At 47.5% G+C, this 27,653-nt stretch overlaps 3 protein-coding genes across 6 annotated transcripts; 2 read left to right on the top strand and 1 right to left on the bottom strand.

Annotated features, from left to right (window-relative positions):
* Nucleotides 1–863: 863 nt before the first annotated feature.
* Prelid3b (PRELI domain containing 3B) lies at nucleotides 864–9,238 on the top strand. The gene is made up of 6 exons (XM_028855784.2): nucleotides 864–1,016; nucleotides 4,856–5,024; nucleotides 5,967–6,056; nucleotides 6,998–7,068; nucleotides 7,171–7,273; nucleotides 8,348–9,238. The coding sequence occupies exons 1-6, from the start codon at nucleotides 985–987 to the stop codon at nucleotides 8,468–8,470; spliced, it is 588 nt and encodes a 195-aa protein (XP_028711617.1). The 5' UTR covers nucleotides 864–984; the 3' UTR covers nucleotides 8,471–9,238.
* Nucleotides 9,239–10,317: 1,079 nt separating this feature from the next.
* On the top strand, nucleotides 10,318–13,524 carry Atp5f1e (ATP synthase F1 subunit epsilon). Its single transcript, XM_028855785.2, has 3 exons — nucleotides 10,318–10,463; nucleotides 11,848–11,974; nucleotides 13,376–13,524. The coding sequence occupies exons 1-2, from the start codon at nucleotides 10,432–10,434 to the stop codon at nucleotides 11,969–11,971; spliced, it is 156 nt and encodes a 51-aa protein (XP_028711618.1). The 5' UTR covers nucleotides 10,318–10,431; the 3' UTR covers nucleotides 11,972–11,974; nucleotides 13,376–13,524.
* Nucleotides 13,525–13,896: 372 nt separating this feature from the next.
* On the bottom strand, nucleotides 13,897–26,349 carry Tubb1 (tubulin beta 1 class VI). Of its 4 annotated transcripts, none has more exons than XM_028855783.2 (4): nucleotides 26,153–26,349; nucleotides 20,805–20,913; nucleotides 17,871–17,981; nucleotides 13,897–17,766 (listed from the first exon to the last, which is right to left on the bottom strand). In XM_028855783.2, exons 1-4 carry the CDS (start codon nucleotides 26,207–26,209, stop codon nucleotides 16,685–16,687), a joined length of 1,359 nt encoding a protein of 452 aa, XP_028711616.1. In that variant the 5' UTR covers nucleotides 26,210–26,349; the 3' UTR covers nucleotides 13,897–16,684. The 4 variants fall into 4 exon arrangements, with proteins under 4 accessions (XP_028711616.1, XP_037061340.1, XP_037061338.1 ...); XM_037205445.1 differs by lacking the exon at nucleotides 26,153–26,349 and adding an exon at nucleotides 21,186–21,269; XM_037205443.1 differs by lacking the exons at nucleotides 20,805–20,913; nucleotides 26,153–26,349 and adding an exon at nucleotides 20,529–20,798.
* Between the last annotated feature and the right edge of the window lie 1,304 nt (nucleotides 26,350–27,653).

Here is a 27,653-nt window from a genome sequence, read left to right as displayed (position 1 = left end):
TACAGGAAGGAAATCACTGAACGAGCCTAGCAAGAGCCTCACCCTCAGGTGCCTACAGACTAGAAGTCAAGCAGATAAACGAGATGGCTTAACTAATTCATTACTCAAATAATTATTGCATTTTTCAATAACCTTTGAACCTCTGTTATCCAGAGGCGCCGAGGGCCATCCTGGAGACAGGCCAGAGCTGGCATTCTGGGGCTGACTTCTGGTGGGAGTTAAGCAGATAAACACGATGATCTCAGAGTGGTAATTGCTAAGAAATATGTAACAGGAAGTTGTGGATGCACAGGAGGGCGTGGGCATCAATGAGGTATGGTGCTGGGGATGACCTATGACCCCAGAGTAATTTGCCTGGGCCGGTGGCCCCTGCTCCAGCCCTGTCTAGGCCTCCATGCTCGGACTGCTCCCGTGGCGGGACAGTGGTCCCTGCATGGTGGATGGGCAACCTGTCCCACCAAGGGTCACGACCCCTGGGGCTGGCAAGGAGAACGAATAGGCACAGCGCTGATTGCGACCCACAGTCGTTTAGCTTTAAGTAAAAGGTGGGACGAACTCTCTAAGACAACATCACGAAAGTGTGCTCTGGTGAACGCCGCCAGGATTGGCCACGTCCAAAGAGAACACTTGACATGTTTCAGGAACCCGCCAAACGCAAAACCTCCCGCCGCCAAGGTCCGTGCATGCGCAGGACGGCGCCCGCCCGCCGGCCTCCGAGCTCTCCAGCTCTGCGCCGGCGCACTGAGCCCTCACGGAGGCTGGGCTTAGTTGTGCCGCGCGCGAGGGGCGGGGCCTGGCTGTGCCGAGGGGCGGGGCCTAACCGGCTCGGCTGGGCCGCGGGACGGCACTTCCGGGCGCCCTCGCGCTGGGCCCGACGGCGCCTGCGCGCTGCGAGGCCGGCCGGCCGGGACGGGGCGGGGCCGGTGAACTTCTGTGCCTCATCGTCCCGGGACGCCGCGGGACACCGGGCCGGCGGCTGGCACCATGAAGATCTGGACTTCGGAGCACGTCTTTGAGTGAGTGCGGGCGCGGCTACCGGTTCCGGCGCCGTCGGGGAGCTTCCTGGCATCGGGGGTGACGGAACAAGCGGGGCTGAGCTCCGGACCCGGGGACCGCCAAGGTCACGACCCCAAGCCGAGCTAGGGCCTCCGTGACCCCGGGCGGGGGCCCCCCGCCACTGGCGGAAGACAGAAGCCGGCCGTCGGGCCTGACCCGGAAGTGACTCCCGCAGGGGTCGCAGAGCACTGGGCCCCGACGGCCTTATGGTGGCCTAGGGTGCTCTGAGCTCCGACTGCCTCGTGGTAGCCTGGAGTGGCCTGACGGAACCCCGACGGGTTCACGGCGGCCTGGGGTATCCCAACTGAACCCAGGGTGGCCCGGGGTGGCCTGATTGAGGCCCCCCATTTCAATGGACCTCCCACGGACATCCAGGCAGCCGTCCATCCAGGTGGAGGTTCTTCTTCCTGATGAACTCAGTCAATGCCACCATGATGCCAACCTTGGTGACAGTCAGCCCGAGAAACAGCCAGAGGTCTGGAGACCAGGGCTTGCGCTTCCAGATAATTTGTGACCTTGGTTTCCCGTTCTATGAGCCATGACAGTTGAGCAAATAGCCATCTCTGCCATCACACCCATTCATACCTTTATGGTTCTCTGAACTTGTAATGGAAAACAGGACCAGAGACTGTGGTGTGTTGGGAATTACACTACCCAGGTTCACAGTTACAAGATACCACGGGGCCTTTCACCCCTCGCCAACCCCTTGTTCCAGCATTCCTTGGTTAACTGACCCATTGTTCTCTATTGTAAAATGTCACCTTATAATTATCGTTGACTTAACATTTGAATTCACTTCCAGATGATCTGGGCTCTTTCATTTCGCCTTCGTTGCCACACTTTTAATAGTATAGCTTTGTGGTGTGTTTTAATCTCGGCAGGCCAATTCTTTTAAAATTGAGGGCAATTTTAAAAGAAGTTGTGAACATTTTTCCATAGTGGATAGTGTCCTGTGCCCCATAAGGACAGAATACTGGAACCAGAAGGGAATCAACACTTTTGGGACTGTGGGGCCATAGGGCTATAGTAACCTGGTCACAGCCTTTGATGGTCTATTTCAGAAGAAGGGATTCTACACCCCTGTCCTCTTCTGGATCTGAATGCTTTAGAGTTGCTGGCAACAAGTCCCATGTGCAGAACTGGTTCCTCCCTTTCGGTCCTCAGCACTCTTCCCTCAGCCTGTCTCCTCTCTCCACTCCTCTGCCCTTGAACCTTTTCCTCACCTTTCTACCAGTGTGTGTGTTCCGTGAAATTTGGTCCTCGGCCTTCCTGTCTTAATCTTCATGCGTGATCTTAGTCTTTTTTTTGTCGCCCCAATGCCTGTCTCCTAGAAGATAGATCTACAAATAAATGCTGTCAGTACCCTGGGAGAGACCCAGCACTGCTTTCTCTCCAGATAGCTGAGCCACCCAATCAAGGGCCCAGCCCACACACACTTATGGCACCCCTATATCTTAAGCAGGATGTGCTGCATGCCTATAACCCTAACATTTCAGAGCCTGAGGCAGGAGAATTGCCATGAGTCTGAGACTAGCCTGAACATAGAACTACATGGTATGTGCTGAGCAGCCCGGACTGCTTAGCAGGTGGAGTCTCGCAAACAGAATGGCAAACAGGGGAGCCCCTGAGCCTCTGACTTCACCTCCTGAGGTGCAGTCCTGATGTCTGTCCATTTCCATGGTTCCATGTTGAAAAGGTTGCTCTCAAGCAGAACCCCGAGTCATTCTTCATACATACATCTTGGACTTTTTGGGCACTTCTGAGGCGTGGCATATTATTAGCACTCAGTGTGGAGTCGCTTGTTGAGTCTTCCAGCATCTGCGTGAACAGTATGTCCCAGCACAGCTTTTATAAGAGTCCAAAATAACTGTTGCCACCCCTGTCAGTTAACAGTGTTCCCATTTACAGGGGTGAGATGGGACAGGTCAGCCAGCTGTGGCCAGGATTCTGGTGCTCTATGAATGTCTGCCGGGGTCTTTTTCACATAGTCATGTTTTTACTAATAAAGCTAAAACTCATTGCTGGAACACTAGTGATCATGGTGTGTGCCCTTGGTGAGGTTTGAGCTAGGTCAACGGTGCTGTTTAAGTTGACCTGGAGAGCCGTGTGTCCGTGACAGTCAGGTCTTGCCCAAATCACTGCCATTGGGGGCTGCTTCGATTTATGAAGCGGACCTGCATTGACTGGAATGGGGCTTGAGATGAAATAGAAATTAAGGCTTGTTTATAGGATATTCTTGACCAAATGAAAACATTAAAACCCATGTCACTGGTTGTCTATGGTTCTGGAAAATGAATGGGGTTGAGGTTTTCTTCTGTTGACAAGGTGTAGTTGTCAGCCTGGTTCTCCAGAAAACTGAAATGGATTAATGCCCACCTGCTCTGCTTTTAGATTAACAAGAGCAATGTGGTTTGTGGCCGAGGGTGTAGCTTGAAATCCATCTCCAGAGAGCAAGGGCACAGATAAATAGTATAGAAAGGGGTGGGGTCAGACTACAGATGGACCAGCCAGCTTTGGAACTGACTGGGTTCGTCTGGGCTTCCTGAAAAGTGAGTGCCTTTTATGCCCAGAAGGCAGGTGTGAGTGTGGCACATTTGGAATAGGTTTGTGGCCTTTTTCAAGAAAGTAAAGCAGCTACAAGTTCTCAGCCACTGGAGTGATGGGCAGGTGCTCATGCTAAGTCATTACAGCCTTGGCACTTCCTAGTGAGTGGCCTTTTCTGAACTGAAGCCAGATATGGAGGAAAGATAATGACAACGGACAATGCTACTTATATTGATAAAGAAAATGTTTAATCAGCCGGGTGGCAGTGGCCCACACCTTTAGTCCCAGCACTTGGAAGGCAGAGGCAGGTGGATCTCTGAATTCAAGGACAGCCTGGGCTACAGAGCTAGTTCCAGGACAACCAGGACTACACAAAGAAATCCCGTTTTAAAAAGAAAAACAAAACAAAACAAAATGCTTAATCATAAATCGATGGTATGATGGGTTTTGTTTGTTTGTTTGTTGTTTTTTGATGGTTTTTTTTTTCTCTTTTGGGGTCCCATCACCCAGCTCCCAAATAAGTCACACACGGAGGCTTATTCTTAATTATGAATGCCTGGCCTTAGCTTGGCGTAGTTTCTAGCCATTTTCCTTATCTTAAATTATCCCTTCTACATTTTGACTCTGGGCTTTTCCTGTTCTCTGACTTCCATAAATCTTACTCTTACTCCAGGGCTTGCTTGCTAGTTGTGTCGCTGGGTGGCTGGCCCCTGGTGTCCTCCCCTTCTCTGGCTCCTCCTTCTCCCAGATTTCTCCCTCTATACATTCTCTCTGCCTGCCAGCCCCGCCTGTCCTTTTCCTGCCTTGCTATTGGCCACTTCTTTATTAGACCATCGGATGTCTTAGACAGGCACAGTAACACAGCTTCACAGAGTTAAATACAACATAAACCAAAGTGATAAACCTTAAAATAATGTTCCACAACAGAACTGAGGTCAGACACAAGATTAAACATCATCTTTTAATACATTTTTTCTAGGTTGTTGATTCTTCTTACCTGTGGATAGTGGTAGGTAGGAGAGATTAAGGAAGGACTGAGTGAGAGGCATGCCTCTCTAAGGGTTTGCTTCTTAGGCATCTGGTGTGCCATACAGTCTGTGTTCTGGACACACTAAAGTCTGTACACATTTAAAAATCATCATCGCTCAGTGTCTCCAAAAGTTACTTCCCAGCATAACTTGCTGCCGTTCTAAAGCACATCTCGCTGTGGTAGAAGAATGGCTTACCTCATCGGCCATTTCCGGTTTGTCTGCAGCCACCCATGGGAAATGGTCACCACAGCTGCAATGCAGAAATACCCAAACCCCATGAACCCGAGCGTGGTTGGCGTTGACGTGTTAGACAGACATGTTGATCCCTCTGGAAAGCTGCACAGCCATAGACTCCTCAGCACAGAGTGGGGCCTGCCTTCCATTGTGAAGTCCGTAAGTATGCCCTGCCTGGGAACGTGCTGGAACCTTCTACCATATTCCATTCAGATGCCATGTTGAAATTACATTCTAATAAAGAAGTTAGGAATGTGTGGTGAATTAGAAATACTGTTCAGTCCTCCTAAAGGTACCATGGCTGTAGGAGGCTGGCTCAGTGGAGAAGGGGTCACATCTTTTCCTGCTTTTGCTCCGGTCTAAGGCCTGTCATGGAATTTACAATGATTGGGTCCTAGCTCTTAGGTGACATTAGGCCCTTGTAGGTTGTGTACATGAAGGGACAAGAATTGTGTTTGGCTTGCTGTTCAACATTTAGGCCATGGTCTGGTACTTTCTCTCCATGTAAAAGTAGTTCTGTTTTTATGACAAACCATCAAGCTTTGGTGAGCCAGTGACAAACTAGAATGCCAGTTGGTGTGATACACTGGTGGCGCTTGGATCTCAAGACGCTGTATTGGGTCTCTATTCAGAAGAGGAAGGAGCCTGCTTTCCACCACAGCAGAGGAGGGTGGGCTTGGGACGCACCCATGGAGGGGTACTTGTTGTGGATGTACCCCCTTCAGCTGTGAGGCCTGCTTTCTTATCTAGCCAATCGGGGTGGGGCAGGGCTTCTCCCTGGGCTGCTTGAGACACTGGCTGATGCGGAATTCCTGCTAGACAGGGTGCTTCCCGGGGTCTTCTGGCTTCCAGATGTCCCCTTCCCTGCGTCAGCATCACACCATGGCGAGTATAACATCACAGTATCAGCGAGCTGGTTACTGATTGCCTCTGGTGAAGTCATTAAGTAGGGCATATGGCAGTCTTGGCTTCCTCTGTGTGCAAGTCCCTGTTAGCTCCAATAGGTTTTGGTTCAGCATAATTAACACATCTGTACCTTAAAGTGAAAGATGGATGTGCTTGACTGGAAACTCTGGTTCCTAACTGTTGTGTTGCCTGTAGCTTATTGGTGCCGCAAGAACAAAAACGTACGTGCAAGAGCATTCTGTAGTTGACCCGGTAAGAAAGACGATGGAGCTCAAGTCCACTAATGTGAGTCCTGCCTTCTTTGTTTTCATTCTTCACTCTTTGACCTAGGATGACAAATGAAATATATACATGGGTATATGCTATCAAAAGGCAGTATCTGGCTGGACATAGTAGTATATGCCTGTAGGGCAGGAAAATCACAAATTCAAAGCCAGCATGACTACAGATTGCATTCAGGGCTATTTGGGGCAACATAAAGAGAGGCTCCTTTAATAACTATATATATAATATATATTTTATATATATAGTTTTTGTTTTGTTTTGTTTTGTTTTGTTTTTCAAGACAGGGTTTCTCTGTGTAGCCCTGGCTGTCCTGGAACTAGCTCTATAGACCAGGCTGGCCTTGAACTCAGAGATCCACCTGCCTCTGCCTCTGGAGTGCTGGGATTAAAGGCTTCACCACCACCATTCAGCTTATTTATTTTAAAGGCTAGGGGTATGATAGAGCACTTTCCTAGCATGTTGATGGCCCAAAGTCCAATCCCCTAGTATCCCAAAGTTAAAAATAAATAAATAATAATAAAGGAGGGGAGGTACTATATACACCCTAGCCCTGAACTTCCTAAATTCATTTTCTTTTTTTACATTTAGAGTATAGGGGAGGGGCATGCTCAGGAAAGCATGTGAAGGAGGTCAGGACAGCTTGCCATGGGAGTCAGCTCTCTCCTACCAAGGGATAGATAGAGCTCAAGTCATCAGGCTTAGGGGAAACACTTTTCTTCACCTGTGGAGCCACCTCCCTGTCCAAATAAAAGTTTGATGAAATTTAAGTATAAATTTAAATAGTGAAATTTAAATTATAGTTTCCCAGTAATGCCAAGATGGTTTTTTTAAAGGTTTTTTTGTGTGTGCATTTAGTAAATAAGATTTAGAGTTGTATGTTGATTTTAGAAATCTTTCTAATCTTGGTTTCCAAAGTGTCCTGACTTTTTCCTCCCCTGTAGATCTCATTTACAAATATGGTCTCCGTAGACGAGAGGCTCACATACAGGCCGCACCCCCAGGACCCAGAGAAGTGAGTAAGGCGGGGTGGTGGTCTGACTCGGTGAAGTGCTCTTGTGTCTTACTCTTTGAAAATCAACCATGAGTCATCTAAAGCTGTGGGTTGTTTTGCTAGAACTGTCCTGACCCAGGAAGCCATCATCACCGTGAAAGGGGTCAGCCTCAGCAGCTACCTTGAAGGACTCATGGCAAGCACCATATCTTCCAACGCTAACAAAGTAAGTGGGCCAGGCACCATCTCCTCAGTGCTCCTCACCCCAGGTTCACTGCCTGTAAAGGCTTGTGCTGATTGCAGCTGACTGGCCACTCTGGAGGGAGAGGCAGAACATTAGGCAGTGTTTGTGTGGGCTCTGTCAACACGCCAGCATCGAGATCAGCCCGGGCCTGGCCTACTGTAGACATGCTTGCATGTGAACAGTGCTGTGTCTGCTGAAAGTGCTGGTCCTTGGCAATAGTCTGTGATGCCCATCAGTTTTAGACGTTTTTACTTCTGACCACCGTCATGAAATTATCTGATACACGTGCCACATGTGTGTCTTGTACATAAAATAGCAAGTCGCCCCCCCCCCCACTTGTTACTCCATTGGAATGACCCTCATGTTAAAACAATAAGTTTAGGGGAAGATGCCCAACACATTGTTTCTTTGACATGTTTCATCAAATCATTCCGTCAAGGCACGCTCAATATGCAGGCAGCAAAACAGATGTGCTCTGCCATCAGAGGACTCAGGAAGGCAGCATTAATCACACGGCACTCCGCTAGGAAAGGAAAAGTAAAGGCAGGCGTGAGTGCTTAATGAGTGTCTGATAATTGGTGTTTCTGCCCGGTGCTGGGAGGGAGGGAGGCAGGCAGGCGGTGCGAGCAGCATCCAGGAAGAACATTGGGGTGGGGGAGCTGAACGTGCAAAGGCCTTCAGCAGGAAGCCTGAAGTGCTCCCGCTTCATCCCTCAAGAAACTGTAGAGCCTCAGGAAGGAAGAGGGCTAGTGGGGGCAGGGTCAAGGGCCAGATCGGGGTGCGTGCATGATTGATCTGCAGTGTCGATACAAAGAAAAGGGGCTTGAGCACTCCAATCCCAGTCATTGAGACATCCTGCCATCCAACCTTAACGCTCTTCTAGAACATCTGCATACAAGGCCTTTGGTATCTGGTAAATAATAACTGAAAAGAAAAAGAAAGCAAGGGCCAGAGATCTGTCCTTGAGGTTTAACCTGTAGCACCCCCTCATCCTGCTTGCCATCTTCGTTTCATATACCTTTGCTCTCATAACAATAAATTCCTGCACTTCCTAAGGGCCGAGAAGCAATGGAATGGGTGATACACAAACTGAACGCCGAAATTGAAGAATTGACAGCATCAGCAAGAGGAAGCATAAGGACACCAATGGCGGCCGCAGCAGCGTTGGTAGAAAAATGACAATGGAAATTGGTGTGCAGCTACAGGGCCCCAGGACTCTTCAGGCTGACATCATATTTATGTTATTTAAAAGATACCGCTATTTTAGGTAGATCTTTTTTTTTTTTTCTTTCTTTTTTTTTTTTTTTTTTAATGAGCTGGGGTAAGGCTGTGACTTTTGATCAAAAGATGGAGAGCTTCTAAATCAAAGTGATTGTCTGTGGTGGGAGGGCTTGAGGGAACTGACTGGAGGAGAGTCTTGTGTCCATGTGAACAGTTAACGGGTTTGTTGTTGTTTAAGTACTTAGAAGAAATCCATGTTGATCGAGTCTCCTTAGGGAGAATCTTAGAGCCTTTTAGGTACTGGAAAACTACCTGGCTGCGGACCAACTAGAACACAGTCCAGCTGCCCTGGCGTCTGTATTGAGACTGATGCGGTGAACTAGAACCACCTGCATGAGGAACTCCCTTTAAAAAGAGAAATTGTATAATTTCAAATGACATTAATTTGTATAAAATAACTTGCCCTGTTGGAAACCAGTGTTTGGATTTGGATTTAAATGATATTTTTGGAGTGAAAATTATCACTAAGGTAATCTCTGACTCCAGCAAAAATAGTATTTTATTGTATTAACGGGTACTGTATTGATTTGCCAAAGTTTTGTGACTTAGTAAAGGCATTCCCTTCTTGAATTTGTACTTTGTGATTTGCATGCTGTACTGTGGGCTGGTTATGTTAACTGAGAAAATAAAGTCATTACCTGAGTGTGGCATCACTCTTCAACAGAAGCCTGAGACAAAAGAGCAGCTGTTCACATCTCTTAGCATGTCACATTTACTTAACTTATAAATTGCCACATGTCAAAATCATGGTTTTGTAATTGCTAAGACATGATATGTCAGGTTATTTGAATATAATTACTTTGGGGGGTAATTATGACCACAAAACATCTTTTTACGCAAGAGCTGTCCATCATTTGAGACTCAAATGTCACCTAGATCACTGTCACCTAGATCAGCAGTACTTTTAACACCAGGGTGTTGGGTGAGAACAGAAGGGGTGGGGGGAACACGGTGGCCTGAGGGAACACCTGGGAGACTGGTGCTGGTTTGGGTTGCCCGAGGATGGCTGTGAAAAAAGGCACAGGTTGTCAATCTGTGTTGCTCTGGTGTTTGCGCTGATGCCTACTGTCAGGGGTGGCTGCCTTTTGACTTTTATGGGACGGGCTTCTTAGTTTTCCTAGAGAGACTAGTTAATACGCATGCAAAACCACAGAGACTTTTAAATGGCTTTAAAATTCTTGTCCTCCTACTTTAAAAGGTTGCTTAGCTTAAGAATTCTTTGGACATTTATAAAAGCAGGTTAAATATAATGAATTAAATGAAGCTAGTTTTGACAAGTGGAATAACATTCCAGCTAAGCAGAACACTACTAAATGTTAGTGTTGGACAAAGAATCTGGTGTGGTTTCTATGAATCACACCTGCTCTGGAAAGGATCTGATACCCTAATGATTTTTTATTTAAACTTCAGTTTAAAATTATATAAAACTTCAGTTTGCAATACAGTTCCGTCTTAAATGGCTGTCTAAATACAAATGCACAGCCAGCGAAATTGGGGAGGCCACCGTCCTGCCCCTTAGACGCTGACCTGCAGACTCAAACTTGGGCTGTCTGACCGCGGGCTCGAGAGGCCCCGCCCTCTGCCACTACACCTGGGAAGGTGACCGGGACGCAGCGGCCTCGCTTTCCCAGCTGTCCGTGCGGCCGCGGTTTCCGGAAGCCGCTCGGCCAATGGGCGGGCGCGCCCGGTGCCCCTATTGGCTCCCGACCCTGACAAGGGCGGGGTGAGGCAGTGACTGGCGGGTCCGTGCCCCACCCCTTCCGCTATTCAAGCGGCCTGACCTTCCTGCGGCCGGTCCCGGCTGAGGCGACTCTGAAGCGACCCGGCGGTTCGGCCCGACACGCCCCGCTCGCGACACCATGGTGGCGTACTGGCGGCAGGCTGGACTCAGGTAGGCCCGAGCAGCGTTGGGGAGGCCCGGCCCGCCACAGCAGGCCGGCGCGACGGCCGAGCCACGCGGCCACCCGCCAAGATGGCGTCGCCGTGGACAAGGCATGCCGCGGGGTCACGGGGTCACGGGCCCCAAACTGAGGTCGCGGCTCCTGGAAGGAGGAAGCCTGCGCTGCCTGCGTGGTCGCCGTGAAGGCCACGTGCACAGCACCCCAGGGCTGGCCACGCTGACCTGAGTCTTCCTCACCTGCACAGGAGGAGGGGCACACGAGTCGTGACCACAGTGACCTTTCCCAGTCGTGAGGAAAAGTGAAAGCCCCCAAACTGGAGAGCTCTGCCACAGCCCATGTTAGCACCCCCCGTCGGTGATGGGAGCCGTGGGTCAGGTGTCACACTTGGTTTCCCTGCTCCAGGAAGTACACCTTGATAGTCTCCTTGCAGAAAGTCATTCTCAAGGCCCCGCCAGAGTCGAGCAAGGTTTTGTAGAACGACAGGATGGTAGGCCGGTAGTAGTACCACATGGAAAGCCAGCTCCCATGGCGTCCATACACCTGCACCCCTCGCTTTCCGCCTCCCAGCCCCTTGCAGGCCAGGGGTTACTTTTATTCTGTTGCTTTGAAGGTGCACAAGGAAGGGGAAGGTTAAGCCCTTGGCTCCTGAGCCCCTCAAATAAATCCTAAAGCAGGAGACACAGCCACCACCCATCCCTGATTGCAGAAAGTGTGAAAAGTGAAAAGTACTATTTTGGAAGAGAAAGGTGTTGACAGACGAAGTCTGTCTGTCACACAGGAGCTGCCTGTGAGCCCTTTGCTGGTTGATGTTCTCTGAGAACTTTCAGTTCAGCTTGGACACCTTGATTAGGAGGTATTTTCAGTGACACACAAGAGACAAAATCTAATATTTTCAAGAATGCCTTTAGATAATTGACCATAAAAAACACTGTTTTAATTCAAAAGTTTTCTTTCATATATATATAAAACATTACAGCATATATGCTGTAAGAATAATGTAAGTAAAACTATTTAAATACAGAAATGAGCTGGGGAATCATTCATATGAGAGCTGTTCACATTTTGCTCTGTTTCCTATACTTTCCTACATTTAAAAAAAAAAAAAATCCTTCATTTTAAATTACTATGAAAAGATACAGTGCCAAGAAGAAAACTTAGGATCTCTAAGTCAAATACCAGCTAATCTGGGGGCACATTTCTGATTGTCTCCTTTTTATAGATTATTTTTGGTATTTCCCAGTTCTCAATCCAATTTTGCCATAGTGAGTAACCAGCCAAAACTAAGAGTATGGGAAGAAATCCAAGATACCACACATAGTGACACCTCTGTGTAGCTGTTGGTAATAAGCCTTGTATCCTCTCTCACTTTGCTAGCTACATCCGGTTCTCCCAGATCTGTGCAAAAGCAGTGAGGGATGCCCTGAAGACTGAGTTCAAAGCCAACGCTGAGAAGACTTCTGGCAGCAGCGTAAAGATCGTGAAAGTGAAGAAGGAGTAGCCGGTGAGTCCCTGCTTTGTCAGGGGTCGCCTCTTCAACTTTTGAGAGCTTAGCAAAACTCACTTTAGTTTGAGACTCTGCCTCCCAGTTGGTGGCTTTGGACACGGGTTACTCAGCGATGATTTGGAGTGTACAGGTCTTAGACATCTCCTGACATGATGAAAGAGTCCCTGTGCAGCCCTGACAAGCAGAATAATTGGCACATTGATTTTCGGTGCAGTTAGCAATCCTCGGATAGAGAACCACCTTATTTTAATTAAACCTGGTTCATCTATCTGCACAAAATCAAATAATTGTAATTGCTGTTGGAGTTATGTAACGGGTCAGGAGACTGAGAAATGGCTGTTCTCTGCATGCTCCTTCCCCCATGGCTGCTGCTGCCCTCACACATCCCTTCTTCCTGAACATACGGGCACACCTGCAAGCAGGGTCTTGCCATTTCATTAAACAGGAAGGGCTGCTCGCCCTGGATGAGCCCTGTTCTTATGCTTTCAGAGAGTTCCTTATGCTTTCAGAGAGCCTGGCTCATTTTACCTGTGCAGAGGTGTTGGGAATGTGAAGGTGCAGTCCTCTGCCATGACGAAGCAGTTCTCCACAGTCGAGGAGTTCAGACTGTGGTTCTCCAGACTGATTTGATCTCCCAGCTACTTTATTTACATTGTTATTTCAAAGATAAGCAAGGCAAGTTTTTGGAGAGATGTTCTTCAGACTTCATTTGCTTTTGCTTTTGAAATGTGTCAGCCCCGCAGCAGCAGCCCAGCCCATGACATTCATGCTCCAAAGCCTGTGCTGTGAGCGGTGTGCCTGATTGAAACTCTCTCCCCTAAACACTTTTCATTTTCATCTTGAATTACAAATATTTTATTGTAACCAGGGAGTGCATATGTTAAATTGAGCCCCTTTCTTGGGTCTGTCTCGTCTCAGAATTTGGACCCCTAAAACTTCGTTTATGTTGGGCTGTTCCTTCTCCACAGGGAGCTGAGAACATCTCACCTGCAGTCACTGTGCCGTCTGTGGCTGACTCCTCTATGACTGTGGGAGCCTCGGGCTCAGAGAGGCTTGTGTGGCTCCTGAAAACAAAGTGTGGCCCCTATCTTAATGTCCGCCAGCATGAGGGCAGGAGGCCATAGGACAGAGCTGTAGAAGCAATTGACTCAGGTGTGCCTGTGGCAGGCTGTGTGCCTGTTGTAGGCTGTGTGCCTGTGGCGGGCTGTGTGCCTGTGGCGGGCCGTGTGCCTGTGGCGGGCCGTGTGCCTGTGGCGGGCTGTGTGCCTGTGGCAGGCTATGTGCCTGCAGGCTGCCACTGTTGTGCTGCAGGCTGCGTATGCGGGCTCTCTCATTGATGGTGGATGTGAAGAAGGCACTGCAGACTAGCAACTGTTGCATTTTCTCTTTTCTGCCTAGGCCCTGACTGAAGCATGAACTGCTGAATCGTCAAGGTGAAGACATGTGGGTACCTGTTATAGCAGATTGAAATCAACCTCACTTCCTGGGGACAAAACTACCCTTGTTGATAAATTGACTATGCCAATAAATTGACATGGTTTACTCTCTGCTGGGTTTTGTTTCTGTTGTGTTGAATTTTCCACATAGTCATATGAGTGTGACCATATGAACCAGAGTTTCTTAAAAGGATGAAAGGGCTGAATATCTGAGGACCAGTGAACTACCAGGACCACTGTTTAAATGTATCACAGTGAATGTTCTGTTTGTCGTGGCTAATTGATGAAAATTGGCACTGTCATGGAGGTTGTATTGTTTCTAGTCTCTGAATCGCATTCACATTAAAGCAGTGGCTGTAGGTGGTTCCGATTAGCCCGTAACCCAGGAAAAACAATTAGAACACACATTAGAGGGACAAATTGTGTAACTCATCTCACTTCACACAAACCTGTAGAGCAGAGCCATTAACATTAGAATTTATCTAGACAAAATGCTTTTCTCCTTTTATTAGTTATTTTCTGGGTGCATTTCTCACCGGGAATGAGGCAGAGCCGGTCAATACCTTTTGTCCTGTGTTGATGGCTGAACTGCAGTTAAAACCTGTGATTCCTAATGGCCAGTCTAGTGGGTAGGGCAGTCGGATCATGTTTGAATGGCCATTCATTCGTTAGTTAAGTGTTCAGGAACAAAGTGTTTTGTTTTCTGTGGATACGCTTGGCTGAGTAGAGTCACTGCAGAGTTGACTACACGTCGTAACTTCTCAAGAGCAGAGAAAGGACTGGAATCCGAGCTTCAGCTCACATGCGGTTGAAGACAGATGCTCTCAGCTCCGAGGACTGCTTCCTGTCCTCCATACACCTCACCAGCGCGTTTTATTGGCTTCTCAGCACAGGTTGCTCAAGAAGGGACATTACATTAACAGAATGAGGCAGTAGTGGCCCTGAAAGGTTTGCCCTGGGATCTGCCTGGGGCTGAAGTCCTGTAGTTAGGAAGTTACAACCATACCTCCTTCTCCAAGATTAAGGTCCCAAGAAGCATCTCCCATTACCAGAGATGGCAACAGCTGATTCACGGCCATGGATAACTAGGCTAACTAATAAGCAAAGGGCTAAGGGATTTCTGGTTTGGGAAATCGTTTATTAGGGGAGCCACTGGGGTGACTAGAGATGAGACTTGAGGATAAGGATTAAAATAACCAAATAAAAGAATTGACTTTCCATCAAGATTCTGAAACTCGTTCTGATCTAATAAGATTAAAAACTGAGTCAACACTGGGATGAAATAACTCAGGTTCAGCACCTCAGGATGACAGGACGACTTGCCAAGCGATGAGGTATCTCTCCCCAGCCAGACAATGGCCTGTTACTACCCAGTGGTGTCAGAGACAGAGCAAAGGGATCCAGGGAGCTTTGAAATCTTAGGGCTCCTGTCGATTTCAGCTACACTGATGTCACTATGGCAACCATACCACTGAAGGGACCAAGTGTCCCTGGGCTTTGTAGTCAGTTGGTGGTTTAATCTACTTTGCCATTAGAACAGTTAGGGATAAGACCTGATATCAGTCTGAGAGGTCAGACTCCAAGAAAAGGAGTTTGCTGAATCGGAGATAAAATGACTTAGTTGTTTAAAATGGAATTTATTTGCACTTCACTGATTATTAATGAACAAGTCTTCACAGTCATAAATTTAAAAAACAATTTCGGAAGAATGTAAGTCTTTCTTGCACCTGTGTGACTGCCTTTTGAGGTTTAGAATGAAGGTATCCAGGTAAGCATGCAGCTGACTCCTGCAGAGTCATGGGCTGTAAACTAACCTTGTTAGCATCTAAAGAGTGGAAAGGTACATACCTCACTGCGGCTAGTGCTTCTCCATCCATACCAAAGTGGAAAGTATTGAAAATACTTTGTGCTTTTTTGATTATATAAACAGGAGCCTGGTCAGTCATAACAACAATGGGGTTTGATTTCTCTAAATATGGATTGTAATTATTTCCTCACAGGACACATATGAGGAGAGTGCCATCCACCTGCCACTTTAGTATTGATTACAAATGGGCCCAAGAGAGTACAGAGCTGGTGACAGAGCACTTGTCTAGCATACCCCAAGGCCCTGGGTTCCATCACTAGCATCATGGGGACAAACTAAGACACTAGAACTCAGTGCAAATAACTCCCTTTGGAGAGGTCAAGGAGCTCCTTGATGATTCCAGCAGACCATTAAGACCCCATGCACCTCAGACCTAGGCACACTATAATCAAGAGGTTACGAGTGGGTGATTTGGCTCCTGTGTGCTCAGTCCTGTTGTGATGTGAGATTACAGCCGTGCAATGGTTAAAGCTGTGTCATCCTGCAAGCGTCTATGGCAACTTCTGCAAATTAATCTGAACTATAAAAGTTCCCTAATGAGACTATGTCCTCTGTCACCAAGGAGGACACTGCGGCATTGCGGCTACATTCCTGCATTCAAATGGTTGCTGAGTGTGCCTCCTGCCCTTTCCCAGAAAATGGAGAGACTGTGCGGGAGCTTCAGGGGTGATTGCTGAGGGAAAATGAAAAGGGCATCTACAAACAGCCTTTAAGAGGAAAACCAGGGACAATCATTAGTGAATTCCTGGCATCTAGTTCTAATAAGAACCTTAAAACACAGAAATACGTTGGAAGCCAGTTCCTGGGAAACAAAGGTCCAAGGACTGGAATGCTTTGCTTTTGCTGGTCTTTTGGACGGTGGGAGCCGAGAGGAGAGACATGGCTTTTCTTGCTTCCCTTTGTCTTTTCCCAGTCAGCCTGTCGACTAGTACATAAGGTCTACACAGTGCAATCATGGAGGCGGACTCACACTTCCCTTGACCCTGAACCTCCCACACGCTCTTCAGACACCCGGCTTTGCTGGCTTTGTGAAAGAGGGACTCAGTGAGGCATCGTAGCTGCTCTAGTTATTGGTACCCAGCAATGCTGCTAAGGGGTGAAGAGGGGCCATCAGCTGCAAAGGGCTCCTGGCAAACTCCACACTTCATCTGGATGTCTACCTACAGTTAGTGAAAAATAAATGGGGCTCACTATAGTAGATTCACTTGCTATTTAAAAAGAAGAAGAAAAATCCTACAATGGCTGTCGAGCCCTGGCTAGTAACTGTGGGTAAAGGCCCTGCCACTCCCAACCATTACCAACTCATACACCTGTAATCCTACCCCTTGGTTGTACCAAGGATTTCAGGACAGCCACCAATCTTTGGATTTCTGAAAAATGGCTGCCCTACAGCTTCTCTCCTGGCTAATGTTCTTTATCTTCTGTCTCCGTTTCTGCCTCCTCTTCCCTGTCCTCTTCATCTCCCTCCAGCTCTGCTTTGACATCTTGAAATTGTTGGTACTCTGACACAAGGTCGTGGATGTCACCCTCAGCTTCCCCAAATTCACTTACGTCCATCCCTTCGCTGGTGTACCAGTGCACAAAGGCTCTCCTTCTGAACATGGCTGAGAAGTGCTCGGAGACCCTGGTGAAGAGCTCTTGGATGGCTGTATTGTTACCTAGGAAGGTAGCTGCCATGTTCAGCCCCCGGGGTGGGATGTCACACACGGCCACCTTGACATTGTTGGGAATCCATTCCACGAAGCAGTTGCTGTTCCTTGTCTGCACAGACAGCAGCTGTTGGTCCACTTCCTTAGTGGACATCTTACCCCGGAAGATGCAGGCCACAGTCAGGTAGCGGCCGCGGCGAGGGTCACAGGCAGCCATGATGTTGCGGGCATCAAACATCTGTTGGGTGAGCTCAGCCACTGAGAGGGCTCGGTACTGCTGGCTACCCTGGGCCGTGAGTGGAGCGAAGCCAGGCATGAAGAAATGAAGGCGAGGAAAGGGCACCATATTCACTGCCAGCTTGCGCAGGTCTGCATTGAGCTGGCCAGGAAAGCGTAGGGAGGTAGTGATGCCACTCATGGTCAAGGACACCAGGTGGTTGAGATCCCCATAGGTGGGTGTCGTCAGCCTCAGGGTACGGAAGCAAATGTCATAGAGTGCTTCATTGTCGATGCAGAAACAGGCATCTGTGTTCTCAATCAGCTGGTGAATGGACAGCACAGCATTGTAGGGCTCTACCACCGTGTCCGACACCTTGGGGGATGGCATGACGCTAAAGGAATTCAGGATCCGATCTGGGTATTCCTCTCTGATCTTGTTCATGAGCAAGGTGCCCATGCCTGAGCCAGTGCCCCCACCCAGAGAGTGCACAATCTGGAAACCCTGCAGGCAGTCACAGCTCTCGCTCTCCCTCCTCACCACATCCATGACACTCTCAATCAGCTCTGCTCCCTCTGTGTAGTGGCCCTTAGCCCAGTTGTTACCAGCTCCTGAGTTACCTATGACCAGGAGAAGGATGGGAGGGGGAAAGGTGAGGTGAGCAGAGCACCACCAGAAAGCATCCTCAGCTCTTCCTGCTGGAAGATTCTGGAAAAAAACCTACCATGAACAAAACTGTCAGGCTGAAAGAGAGCTCCTAATCTGCTGGATCGGATGCTGTCCATCGTCCCGGGTTCCAGGTCCACAAGGACAGCTCGGGGCACATACTTTTTACCTGTGCAGATTAATAGGAAGAACTCAGCATATGGTTGTGGGGGTTGCAGGGGAGGGGGTTGTTTGGTTGGTTGTTTGGTTTTTCAAAACAGGGTTTCTCTGTGAAACATTCCTGGCTGTCCTGGAACTCACTCTGTAGACCAGGCTGGCCTCGAACTCACAGAGATCCACCTGCCTCTGCCTCCTGAGTGCTGGGATTAAAGGCGTGAGCCACCACTGGCTGCATATTATTGCTTTTCTAAAATGTGATGCTTGTCATTCCTCTCCACATTCTATTCTTTCCCTTGTTTCATATATTTTAAATTTTTTATCAGTGGATTCTGCTGGAGTATCCACTGCAGATAAGCACTGGAGGGCTCCTGTTGCAAATCACCCTCTGGAGCAATGGAAGGAACTTTCTACTGGCACTTAGAGGGGACTCGATCTGGTGTTGGTGTGGGCCCGGGGTTCTGTTTATGTCTTTCCTCGGGACAATGAGGTTCCTCTTTGGGTTCCTGAGCACTGTGTGCACCCTGTGGCTGCTGCTGAAGCCCAACATGGCAGAGACCTATTGGGCCTTCGTGAAAAACTCTCCCCTTCTAATGCCAATGGGGATTGAGAGCCCAATATGGCCAGCTTTGGCAAGCATTAACGTAAGCCTAGGAACTGTAGCCACTCGGTTGGATTCTCCAGAAGGTAATGTATGGTAACTGCTTTTTCAAGTATGTTTGAGAATGTGTCACCCAGACACCTTGGAGATTAAGGATAACCCTGAAGGTCACTGACCTCCATTTGTTAACAGCAGCATGCCAGCTAAGCCTTTTCACATTTTGCAACCCTCTTCAAGCTGGTGTAGTACCTACTTTTCAGGAGTGGCTCTGTGCAACATTTATTGGCCTCCTGAAATTCATTTAGTCCCCTTTGAAGATACCTTAAAATTTGTGAGGCTGAGTGTAGCCATTATGAGACCATTAGTTCTGCTCCTTGTAAGCTGCCTGTTTTTTTCTTTATGGTTCTTAGTTGTTGTTTTGCAGAGCTGCCAGCTTAAGTCATGCTGGGATCAAGAAAAATGGGCCTTGGTTGTTCGTGTTCCTGGAGTTGTGTCCATGCCAGTGGTCCAGACACAGATGGTGCTCACACACTCCAGAAGAGAATTTGACATCGCTGCTGCCATTGTTGCTGTTATAGCAGCGGCAGCCACCGCTGCTACTGTTTCTGGAATTGCCATTTCATAATTGGTTACTACAGCTAGCACAATGGAGACCCTGGCAGCAAAAGTAGCTACCACAGTTAGTTAATCTTTCATTCTATTGGGCATGATAAATTTAATTCAATAGTTATATACATCTTGATTGGCTTTGAAAATTATAAACTTATAAACTCAAGTTCCATTTGCTTTTGGGATACTATCTTACAAGGACTCCAATTTGCAGTAAGGCTCATTAAGGAAGGGAATGGCTCAGTTGCCTTTAGCCTACTTACTGGCTATGGGTGGGTTAGGACTTCTGTTGGTCTTTTCTGTGTCAAACACACAGATTGCAAGCCCAGTGCCACTTTGAGATCTTTGGCAACAGTTAACTCTGCAGCTCACACATGATTGAGCCTGTAAGATAATGAGTATTCAGAGACAGGTAATACCTGGAGGGCACTTACCAACCTAAGATAGAGTGCTTGTGTGGCCTGGGCAGGTGTCTCCATCACGGGTAAGGTGACCTGCCAACGTGCCACGCAACCTAAGTCAGAAGCTCATTTTTTAGTAAAAGAAGGGACCTGTAGGGTCCTGGCCCCCGTTTTGGGTAACTGTTGCCTTGCTTGCTGACCTTGACCTTGATGTCCTATGCTAATTCCCTGCTGGGTTCCACCCTCCAGAATGCTTAAGGGAAGTTCCTTGTCTGTGTATCCTGCATATTGGGCATTAACAGCTTAGATGCAAGATTGTAAAACATCGGTAGCGAACTTCTGCCCTCTGGGATTATCCCATTGTGCTGTAAACCTGTATTTAAGACCTCCTCCCAGCCAGGCAGTGGTGGTGCACACCTTTAATCCCAGCACTCAGGAGGCAGAGGCAGGCAGATTTCTGTGAGTTCGAGGCCAGCCTGTGCTACATAGTGAGTTCCAGGAAAGGCACAAAGCTACACAGAGAAAGCCTGTCTCAAAAAACAAAACAAAACAAACAAACAAAAAAAGACCTCCTCCCTCCTTCAACCTCCTTCAATAAACAGCATTCTGCATTCAAAAAAAAAGCAGGGCGGTGGTGGCACAGGCCTTTAATTCCAGCACGAAGGAGGCAGAGGCAGGCAGATCTCTGTGAGTTCGAGGCCAGCGAGATCCAGGACAGCCAGGACTGTTACACAAAGAAACCCTGTCTTGGGAATAACCATAAATTAATTAATTAATTAAGTAATTAATTAATTAATAAAATGTGATGCTTCCTCAAAATGGATCCTTGGGATACTGATCCAAAAAAACATAAGTGTTCTAGAAGGAGGCCTTTGGTAGGTAGACATTTTAATATCTATACCTGATCATACCTGACCCAGACTACTATGACACAAATGTGTTAAAATACCTTTTAAAAACTCCACTTCTCTCATTACTGTGTGTTTGGTTCATTATCTCACCAAGAGCATGGATTCTCTCCCTTCCCGCCGGGAACAGCTGGCTAGCATCGGCGATGGCATTCCCTTGTGCCCCTTGCACTGGAGTGGGGCACCTGCTATCTAGACTCTGCAGCCCTGCCTTTCTGCCAGTTCCATGTTGAGACGGCACTCTTTCACACTTGGGTCGTTTTCTCTGCCCATGCTCGCCGGATGGTAGGCCTCTGCTAACCCGGCAGCCTGCCTACCGTAGGCTTCGTTGTAGTACACGCTGATCCTCTCCAGTTGCAGAGCAGAAGCCCCGCGGTCGCTCCCAGCACAGTCAATCCCATGTTCTTCTCCGATCACCTCCCAGAACTGTGGGCAGAAGGAGAGAAATCAGTTCAGAGACCTGGGGAAGGAAGAGCCACTGGGGTGACCCAGCAGCTCAGCCAGGAAAGGGGCTTGCCACCAAGCCTGATGACCTGAGTTCAATCCCTGGGACCCCACCTGCTGGAAAATGAGAACTAACTACCATAAATTGTCCTCTGACCACCACATGCACACACGGCATGTGTACTCTCTCTTGCATGCACACACACACAAACAAATAAATGAATAAATAAATAGATGTAATAAGAAAAATGTACTAGAAAGAGTGGGATGACTCCTGTGAGGATGTTGCTGCCCTGGAGGCTGCCTGGCCCTGCCCAACACTTCCTTCTTCTTCTTCCTCTTCATCTGACTATGAAGACTGTGCTTTAGACCCATCTGAGCTCCTGAAGCGAAACGTCAAACACAGAAAACATTAAATTGGATTTTGCTATTAACCCTGGTGCGTTACAGCGGGTCCTTTTAGAATCTCACTTCAGATGAGGGAGCTCAAATTTCACCTTGCTTTGGCCTGAGCTGGAGAAGTGCTGATCCCAGGAAAAAGAAAATAAGCTAAATTTTTATTTGATTTCACAATAGTATCTCCTTTCACTTTGGGGATTTTTTTTTCCCCCATGAACTTCACTTCAGAAGTCCATACCCAGGGCCCTCCTGCACAACCTGACATAATGTGTGTTTTGACCATCAGACATACTCACAATTCAGAATTATGCATAGCTGATGTCTTGGAACTATTTGGGATATTCTATGCTCCCAATCATGCATACAGCATTTGAGATTACTATGTAGACTAGACTGGCCTCAAACTCATAGAGATCTGCCTGCCTCTGTCTCCTAAGTGCGCCATCATACCCTGATGAGAAAATCATTTTATTCCTTTTATTTATTCATTCATTCATGTCTGTATGCATGTTTGTTAATGTGTGCAAAAGCAATCAGTGGCAGTCAGTTTTCTCTATCATGTGGGCCCCGGGGATGTAACTCAGGCCATCAGGCTTGGTGGCAAGCACTTTTACCTGCTGGACCATCTTGCTGGCCCACAGCATTTATTAACACAGAGGAAGCTACTGGGATGATTTCATTAGACCATTCTGGAAAACTCTCATATTAAAGTGCAATAAAAATACCTTCCCTTGAGTCAAAATCTCCCAGGGTATTTTCCCAAGCCTACTCTGTAAGCGGCACCTCTGCTCCAGCCACACTCTTACTAAAGCAGCGCAGGGCTACAATGGGCTGTGCAGACTGGAAGAGTAAGTACGAAGAAGTTCTGAGACGGCGCAGACGAAATGTGTCTTGGCATTGTGTACATGTGTTCACGATGGTGTGCACATGTGCCTGCTGGTGTACATACACTTGCGTGTATGTGTGTGGAGACCAGAGGCCGAGGTCTGGTGGTTCGCTCACCCTTCACCTTACTCTTGAAGACGGGGCTGTTCACTGATCAGAGCTCATTGATTTTGGTCAGGCCCACAAGCTCCAAGGAGCTGCCTGCCTCTACCACCCCAGAGCCTGGGATTACCCATGTGGTTCTCCACATGGGTGTTTGGGATCTAAACTCCATCTTCTTGTTTCCACAGCAAAAACTTTACCAGTTAAGCTGGCTCTTCAGCCTAGAACGTTTCTTAATGCTCTTTCTAGGGGCCCCACAAGAAGTCATGGCCGGGACTCCAGCCACCAGATGGCACAATCCCAAGGCAGCTGGAGCTGATGATCCCCTGTCCTTCCCCGCACTTCCTCCCCAAGACCTCTCTCCATCTTATCTTCTAAGGTCAGAGCAGTCTCCCTGACCCTCCCCACTGCACTTCTCTGGTGGTTATGAAGGTCTGATCCCTGTGACACGTGAGGTGACTGATGTTTGACAGGTATGATAATGTCTGGCCCAGAGCTCAAAGACCTTCAGCTAAAGGCAACCCAGCTTTAACTTTCCTGGGTGTTCCTTCACCCGAAGGCCTCCAAGTCAACACAGCACAGAGATACTTGTGCATCCTTGTAGACTGTGGCATTGTTCACAGCAGCTAAGAAATAAAATCCACCTGCCATTCCCTGAGTAAAGTGTTAGATAAAGGAAATGTAATTATACACAGTGGGATTTTTTTTCAACTGCAAAGAACAAAGTTTTGTCATTTTCTGGAAAATGGGATTTTTTTTCAACTGCAAAGAACAAAGTTTTGTCATTTTCTGGAAAATGGTCGAAACTGAAGACCATTGTATTAAGAAGACTAAGCTGGTCTCCAAAGACAAATCTTACATGTTTTCTCTCATGTGTGTGTCCTGGAGTTCATATAGTCATATAAAATCATGCATGTATACATAAAGTAAAAGTAGATGTAAAACTGGCCTGGGGAAGAAAAGGGGTAAATGGGGGGTGGGGTGGAGGAGGATGCTAGGGATACAATATAGATCTAAATGAAAATGCAAAGGTAGATAAAGAGAATTAGAAAAACTGAAAGGACCTTCTTCACTTTTTCACAGTTGTGTTCCTTACAGTAGAAGCCCATCCCTTGGTTAAACACTACGTGGTCCATACTCATGGTAGGGTATTGCTCAGCTCAAAATGAAGGGGACCCCAAGCCTGCTGTCACATGGATCTACTCCAGGTGTCCATCTAGAAGAGTAGACATGCACAAAGACCTGAAGTGGAATGGCAGCTGTCAGGGAAGGGAGTGAGAGAAGAATGAAGCCAAGTTTCAACAGGGCAGAGTTTCCATTTTATAAGTTGAAAGATATTTTGAAGGTGGGTTACACAGCATACTCAATACTACCTAATTTGCATACAAAAATGACAAAGAAGGAAAAATTTCACAACATGCATCTTACCACACCAAAAGCTTTTGAATTTCTTTTTAAAGCTGCATAATGTTTCATTATAATAAAATAATAGGATAATGAATAAAATGCACCGGGTTTGTTTGTTTGTTTTGTTTTCGAGACAGTTTCTCTGTGCAGTTTTGCGTCTTTCCTGGAACTCACTCTGTAGTCCAGGCTGGCCTTGAACTCACAGAGATCCACCTGCCTCTGCCTCCCGAGTGCTGGGATTAAAGGCATGCGCCACCACCGCCAGGCCAAATAAAATGCACTGCGTTCATCTATTATATTCAGGGTTTCTCCACCTTTACAATGTGTTTTTTACATTTATTTATTTGTTTGTGTTGTGGGTAGGATGCACACTTGTGTCATAGAACACAAGTGAAGGTCAGAGTGTAGCTTGTAGGAATCACTTTTCTCTTCTTACCACATGGGTCTTGAGGATTGAACTCAGGTCGTCAGGCTTGGCAGCAAGCATCTTTACCCACAGAGCCATCTTGCTGGCCCCTGGTCCCACCTTTTGGCTATGGTTAGCAATACTGCTATGAAGGAACAAAGGTCTTTCATGGTGGTGTTTTTTTTTTGTTTGTTTGTTTGGTTTTTTTTGTTTTTTTGTTTGTTTGTTTGTTTTTGTTTGTTTTATCGAGACAGGGTTTCTCTGTGTAGCTTTGCGCCTTTCCTGGGACTCACTTGGTAGCCCAGGCTGGCCTCGAACTCACAGAGATCCGCCTGGCTCTGCCTCCTGAGTGCTGGGATTAAAGGCGTGCGCCACCACCGCCCGGCTCATGGTGGTGTTTTTAAACCCATAATTCATACACATGACAATAATTCCACAGTAACACAGGGCACTCTCTCATAGGTGCTACAGATCCGTTGTTGATCTTAAAATTAGGAGTGCCAATCCTGACCTCCAGAGCCTGCCTTTCTGGCATCCCTGGGGAAGGAGTCAAGAGCCTCTATCAGAACTGCAACAGGAGGAACAGAGAGTTGAGAGGAAAACTCATCTACAGAGCAGAATGTTTTAATCACTTATCTCTGTGCTTGAGATAAGTAATTATCTCTGTAATTTTCTATTGCATACTAAAAGTTCAAGGCCAGCCTGGTCTACAGAGCTAGTTCCAGGACAGCCAGGACTACACAGAGAAACTCAAAAAACCAAATTAATTAATTGATTGATTAAATTTTAAAATTGCCAAAGAATAAATTTGAAAAAGAACGTTTGGGAGGCGGAAGGCTCTAGAGTGCTCGGGTATTAACAAAAGAACCCAAAAAACAAAAAACCTTCAAGTAAGGCTGGCAAGATGGCTCAGCAACGTGACCCTTGCCACCAAGCTTAGTGACCCGAGGTCAACCCCTTGATGGGAAGGAGAGAACCGGCTCCATCAGGTTGTGCTCTGATCATCACTAGTGCACAGTAGCATGCACCCACTCTCCCAAATACACAATTCAAAAAAAACATTTTAAGCATCTTTTTTTTTTTTTTTGGTTTTTTTCGAGACAGGGTTTCTCTGTGTAGCTTTGCGCCTTTCCTGGAGCTCACTTGGTAGCCCAGGCTGGCCTCGAACTCACAGAGATCCACCTGGCTCTGCCTCCCGAGTGCTGGGATTAAAGGCGTGCGCCACCACCGCCCGGCTTTAAGCATCTTTTAGTGATTTATTTATACTTATTTTATGTTTATTAGTGTCTGGCTTGCGTGGATATCTATATGAAGGTGTCAGGACCCCTGGAACTGGAGTTACAGACAGTTATGAGCTGCCATGTGGGTGCTGGGAATTGAACCCAGGTCCTCTGAGAGAGTAGCCAGTGCTCTCAACTGCTGAGCCATCTCACCAGCCCCCCAAAAGAATATTTGTAAGTACTGCTTTGTAGATGGCTCCCCAGGTAAAGGAGCTTGTTGTCAAACCTAATGACCTGAGTTCTATCTTGTGGCCACAGTGGAAGGAGAGGAGAGACTGGAAGACTGTCCTCTGACATCCACATGCATGCTGAGACATCATGCCTGCACACACACACACACACACACACCACATATACAGCATACATACACAAACACACCACACACACACACACACACATACCCCCCCCCCACACCACAAATTATAATATACACAATTTAAATTAAGAAAAATTCCCAAAAAGCTTCAGAAAACTCTTGAAAAAAATTACTGGTTTTAGATGTGGAAAGCTCATTTCTAAAATGCTAAAAGCAAAATGGCTCCCGTACCCATTTACACATATAATTAAAGGCAAAATTAACATTAATTAACACTCTAACTCTAATGGTTTTGCTAAAAGACCTTGTTTAATAAGCTGTCTATTTAGCAAGTATTTGCAAACCTGCAGGCCCTCCTCCTCCTGGGAACCTGGGCGTCTGTTGGTTTGGCAGCAACCTGTGGCAAACTGCTCTGGTCTCACTTACCTTGGATCCGATTTGGTTGCCACACTGGCCAATCTGAATGTGCACGATTTCCCGCATCCTAGCCTTGAACCCAAGGGTTAGTTAGGTCTCAGAGTCTGGGAGAGTCTGGATTGTCAGTGTGAGCTGGGTGCAGCTTCTTTCATGGCCCTGGTGGGACCAGCCCACCCAGCTGCTCTCCCAATAGGCCTAAGGGTGTGTCTGGATGAAGGCCCCACCCCAGGCCTTCCCTGTTTTCCACAGTCATGGTAAGAGGGGTGCTTGTCTGTCCTGAACTCCGCCCAGTCATTTCCTAGATATGAGTCGGACTGAGGCCCCTCTCATAGACCTGGTCTCAACAGCCTTGGGCTATGGTGCTGTCACTGACATAAATCCATGGGTTATGGCTGAAGGGGCAACCAGGACCCACCCCAAAAGGACTTTCCCTACCCAAGTCACCATTTTGCCTATCCGTGACTTATCCTATTTTCAGCCATGTTACCTACAGAACAATTTGGGAAACATCCTCAGCACTGAGGTGGCCTTGGGGATATGCACATACCCCTTCTCCCCAGACACATACACATATATACATAGTTAAAAATAAAGTAAATCTTTTAAACAGAAAAATATCACCATTAAGAGAGAAAATTCAGAGCTGGGGCTATGGTTCAGTTTGTTAGAGTGTTTGCCTAGTGTGCATAAAGCTCTGGGTTGGATCCCTAGCCCTGCATAAACCAGGGGTTATGGTGCATCTCTATAATCCTAGTACATGGAAGTGGAGGCAGGAGGATCAGAAGTTCAAGATCATTCTTGGCTACATAGTGAATTCAAGGCTGGCCTGTGATACCTGTTCTCAAAATCTCCTCTAGCCCCCTTTTTCAGAGACTGAGCCTCAGAAACCTGATGATGTGACAGGCCAGAGAGGCCATCTCATAAGATGCGGACCCAAGGGAGCCAAAGGCTGGATTTAAGGCTGGAAGTACATTAGGCCAGTGACATTGAAGGAGACAAACCCTGACACTCTATTTCCCAGGGCCCGTGCAGGGGCTGTCTCCAAGGAACTTTCTTTAGTCTCAGTGGAGCCCCCGATGCCCCGAGAGGAGACTAAGAAGGGAGAGACAGGAGAAGAGCCTCTTCCTCCACAGGATTTGAATCAGCCCGTGGAAAGGCCTGGCCTCTAAACTAAAGAGAAACTGTGTGAAAGATCTTGTCTCCAGAGGGCCAGGTCAAGTGCACATTCTTCATTCTGACCAAGGTACCCACTCTCGGACCCCAAGCCCAGTGGGATTCCACAGCCAGAGACGGAGCTGCTGTCATGGGAGAACTTGGAGTTGCCAACAAAACTCAAACATGGACTGTGAATATTGGATGGAACATTCTGTGTCTTGACTCTGGCTAAGGTGACCGTCCGCTGGGTCACAGGTACGAAGCTGACCACAGAAGTGACAATGTGTAGGGGACAATGAGCAGATCCGTCAAGATGCTACTGAAGAGAGGCCTCTCTGCAAAGTCAGTGCAGGCC

Source organism: Peromyscus leucopus, chromosome 4, assembly GCF_004664715.2.
Source record: "Peromyscus leucopus breed LL Stock chromosome 4, UCI_PerLeu_2.1, whole genome shotgun sequence".
NCBI lineage: Eukaryota > Metazoa > Chordata > Mammalia > Rodentia > Cricetidae > Peromyscus > Peromyscus leucopus.
Note: the sequence above shows the minus strand (reverse complement) of the source record. Positions and strands in the feature narration are given on the sequence as shown.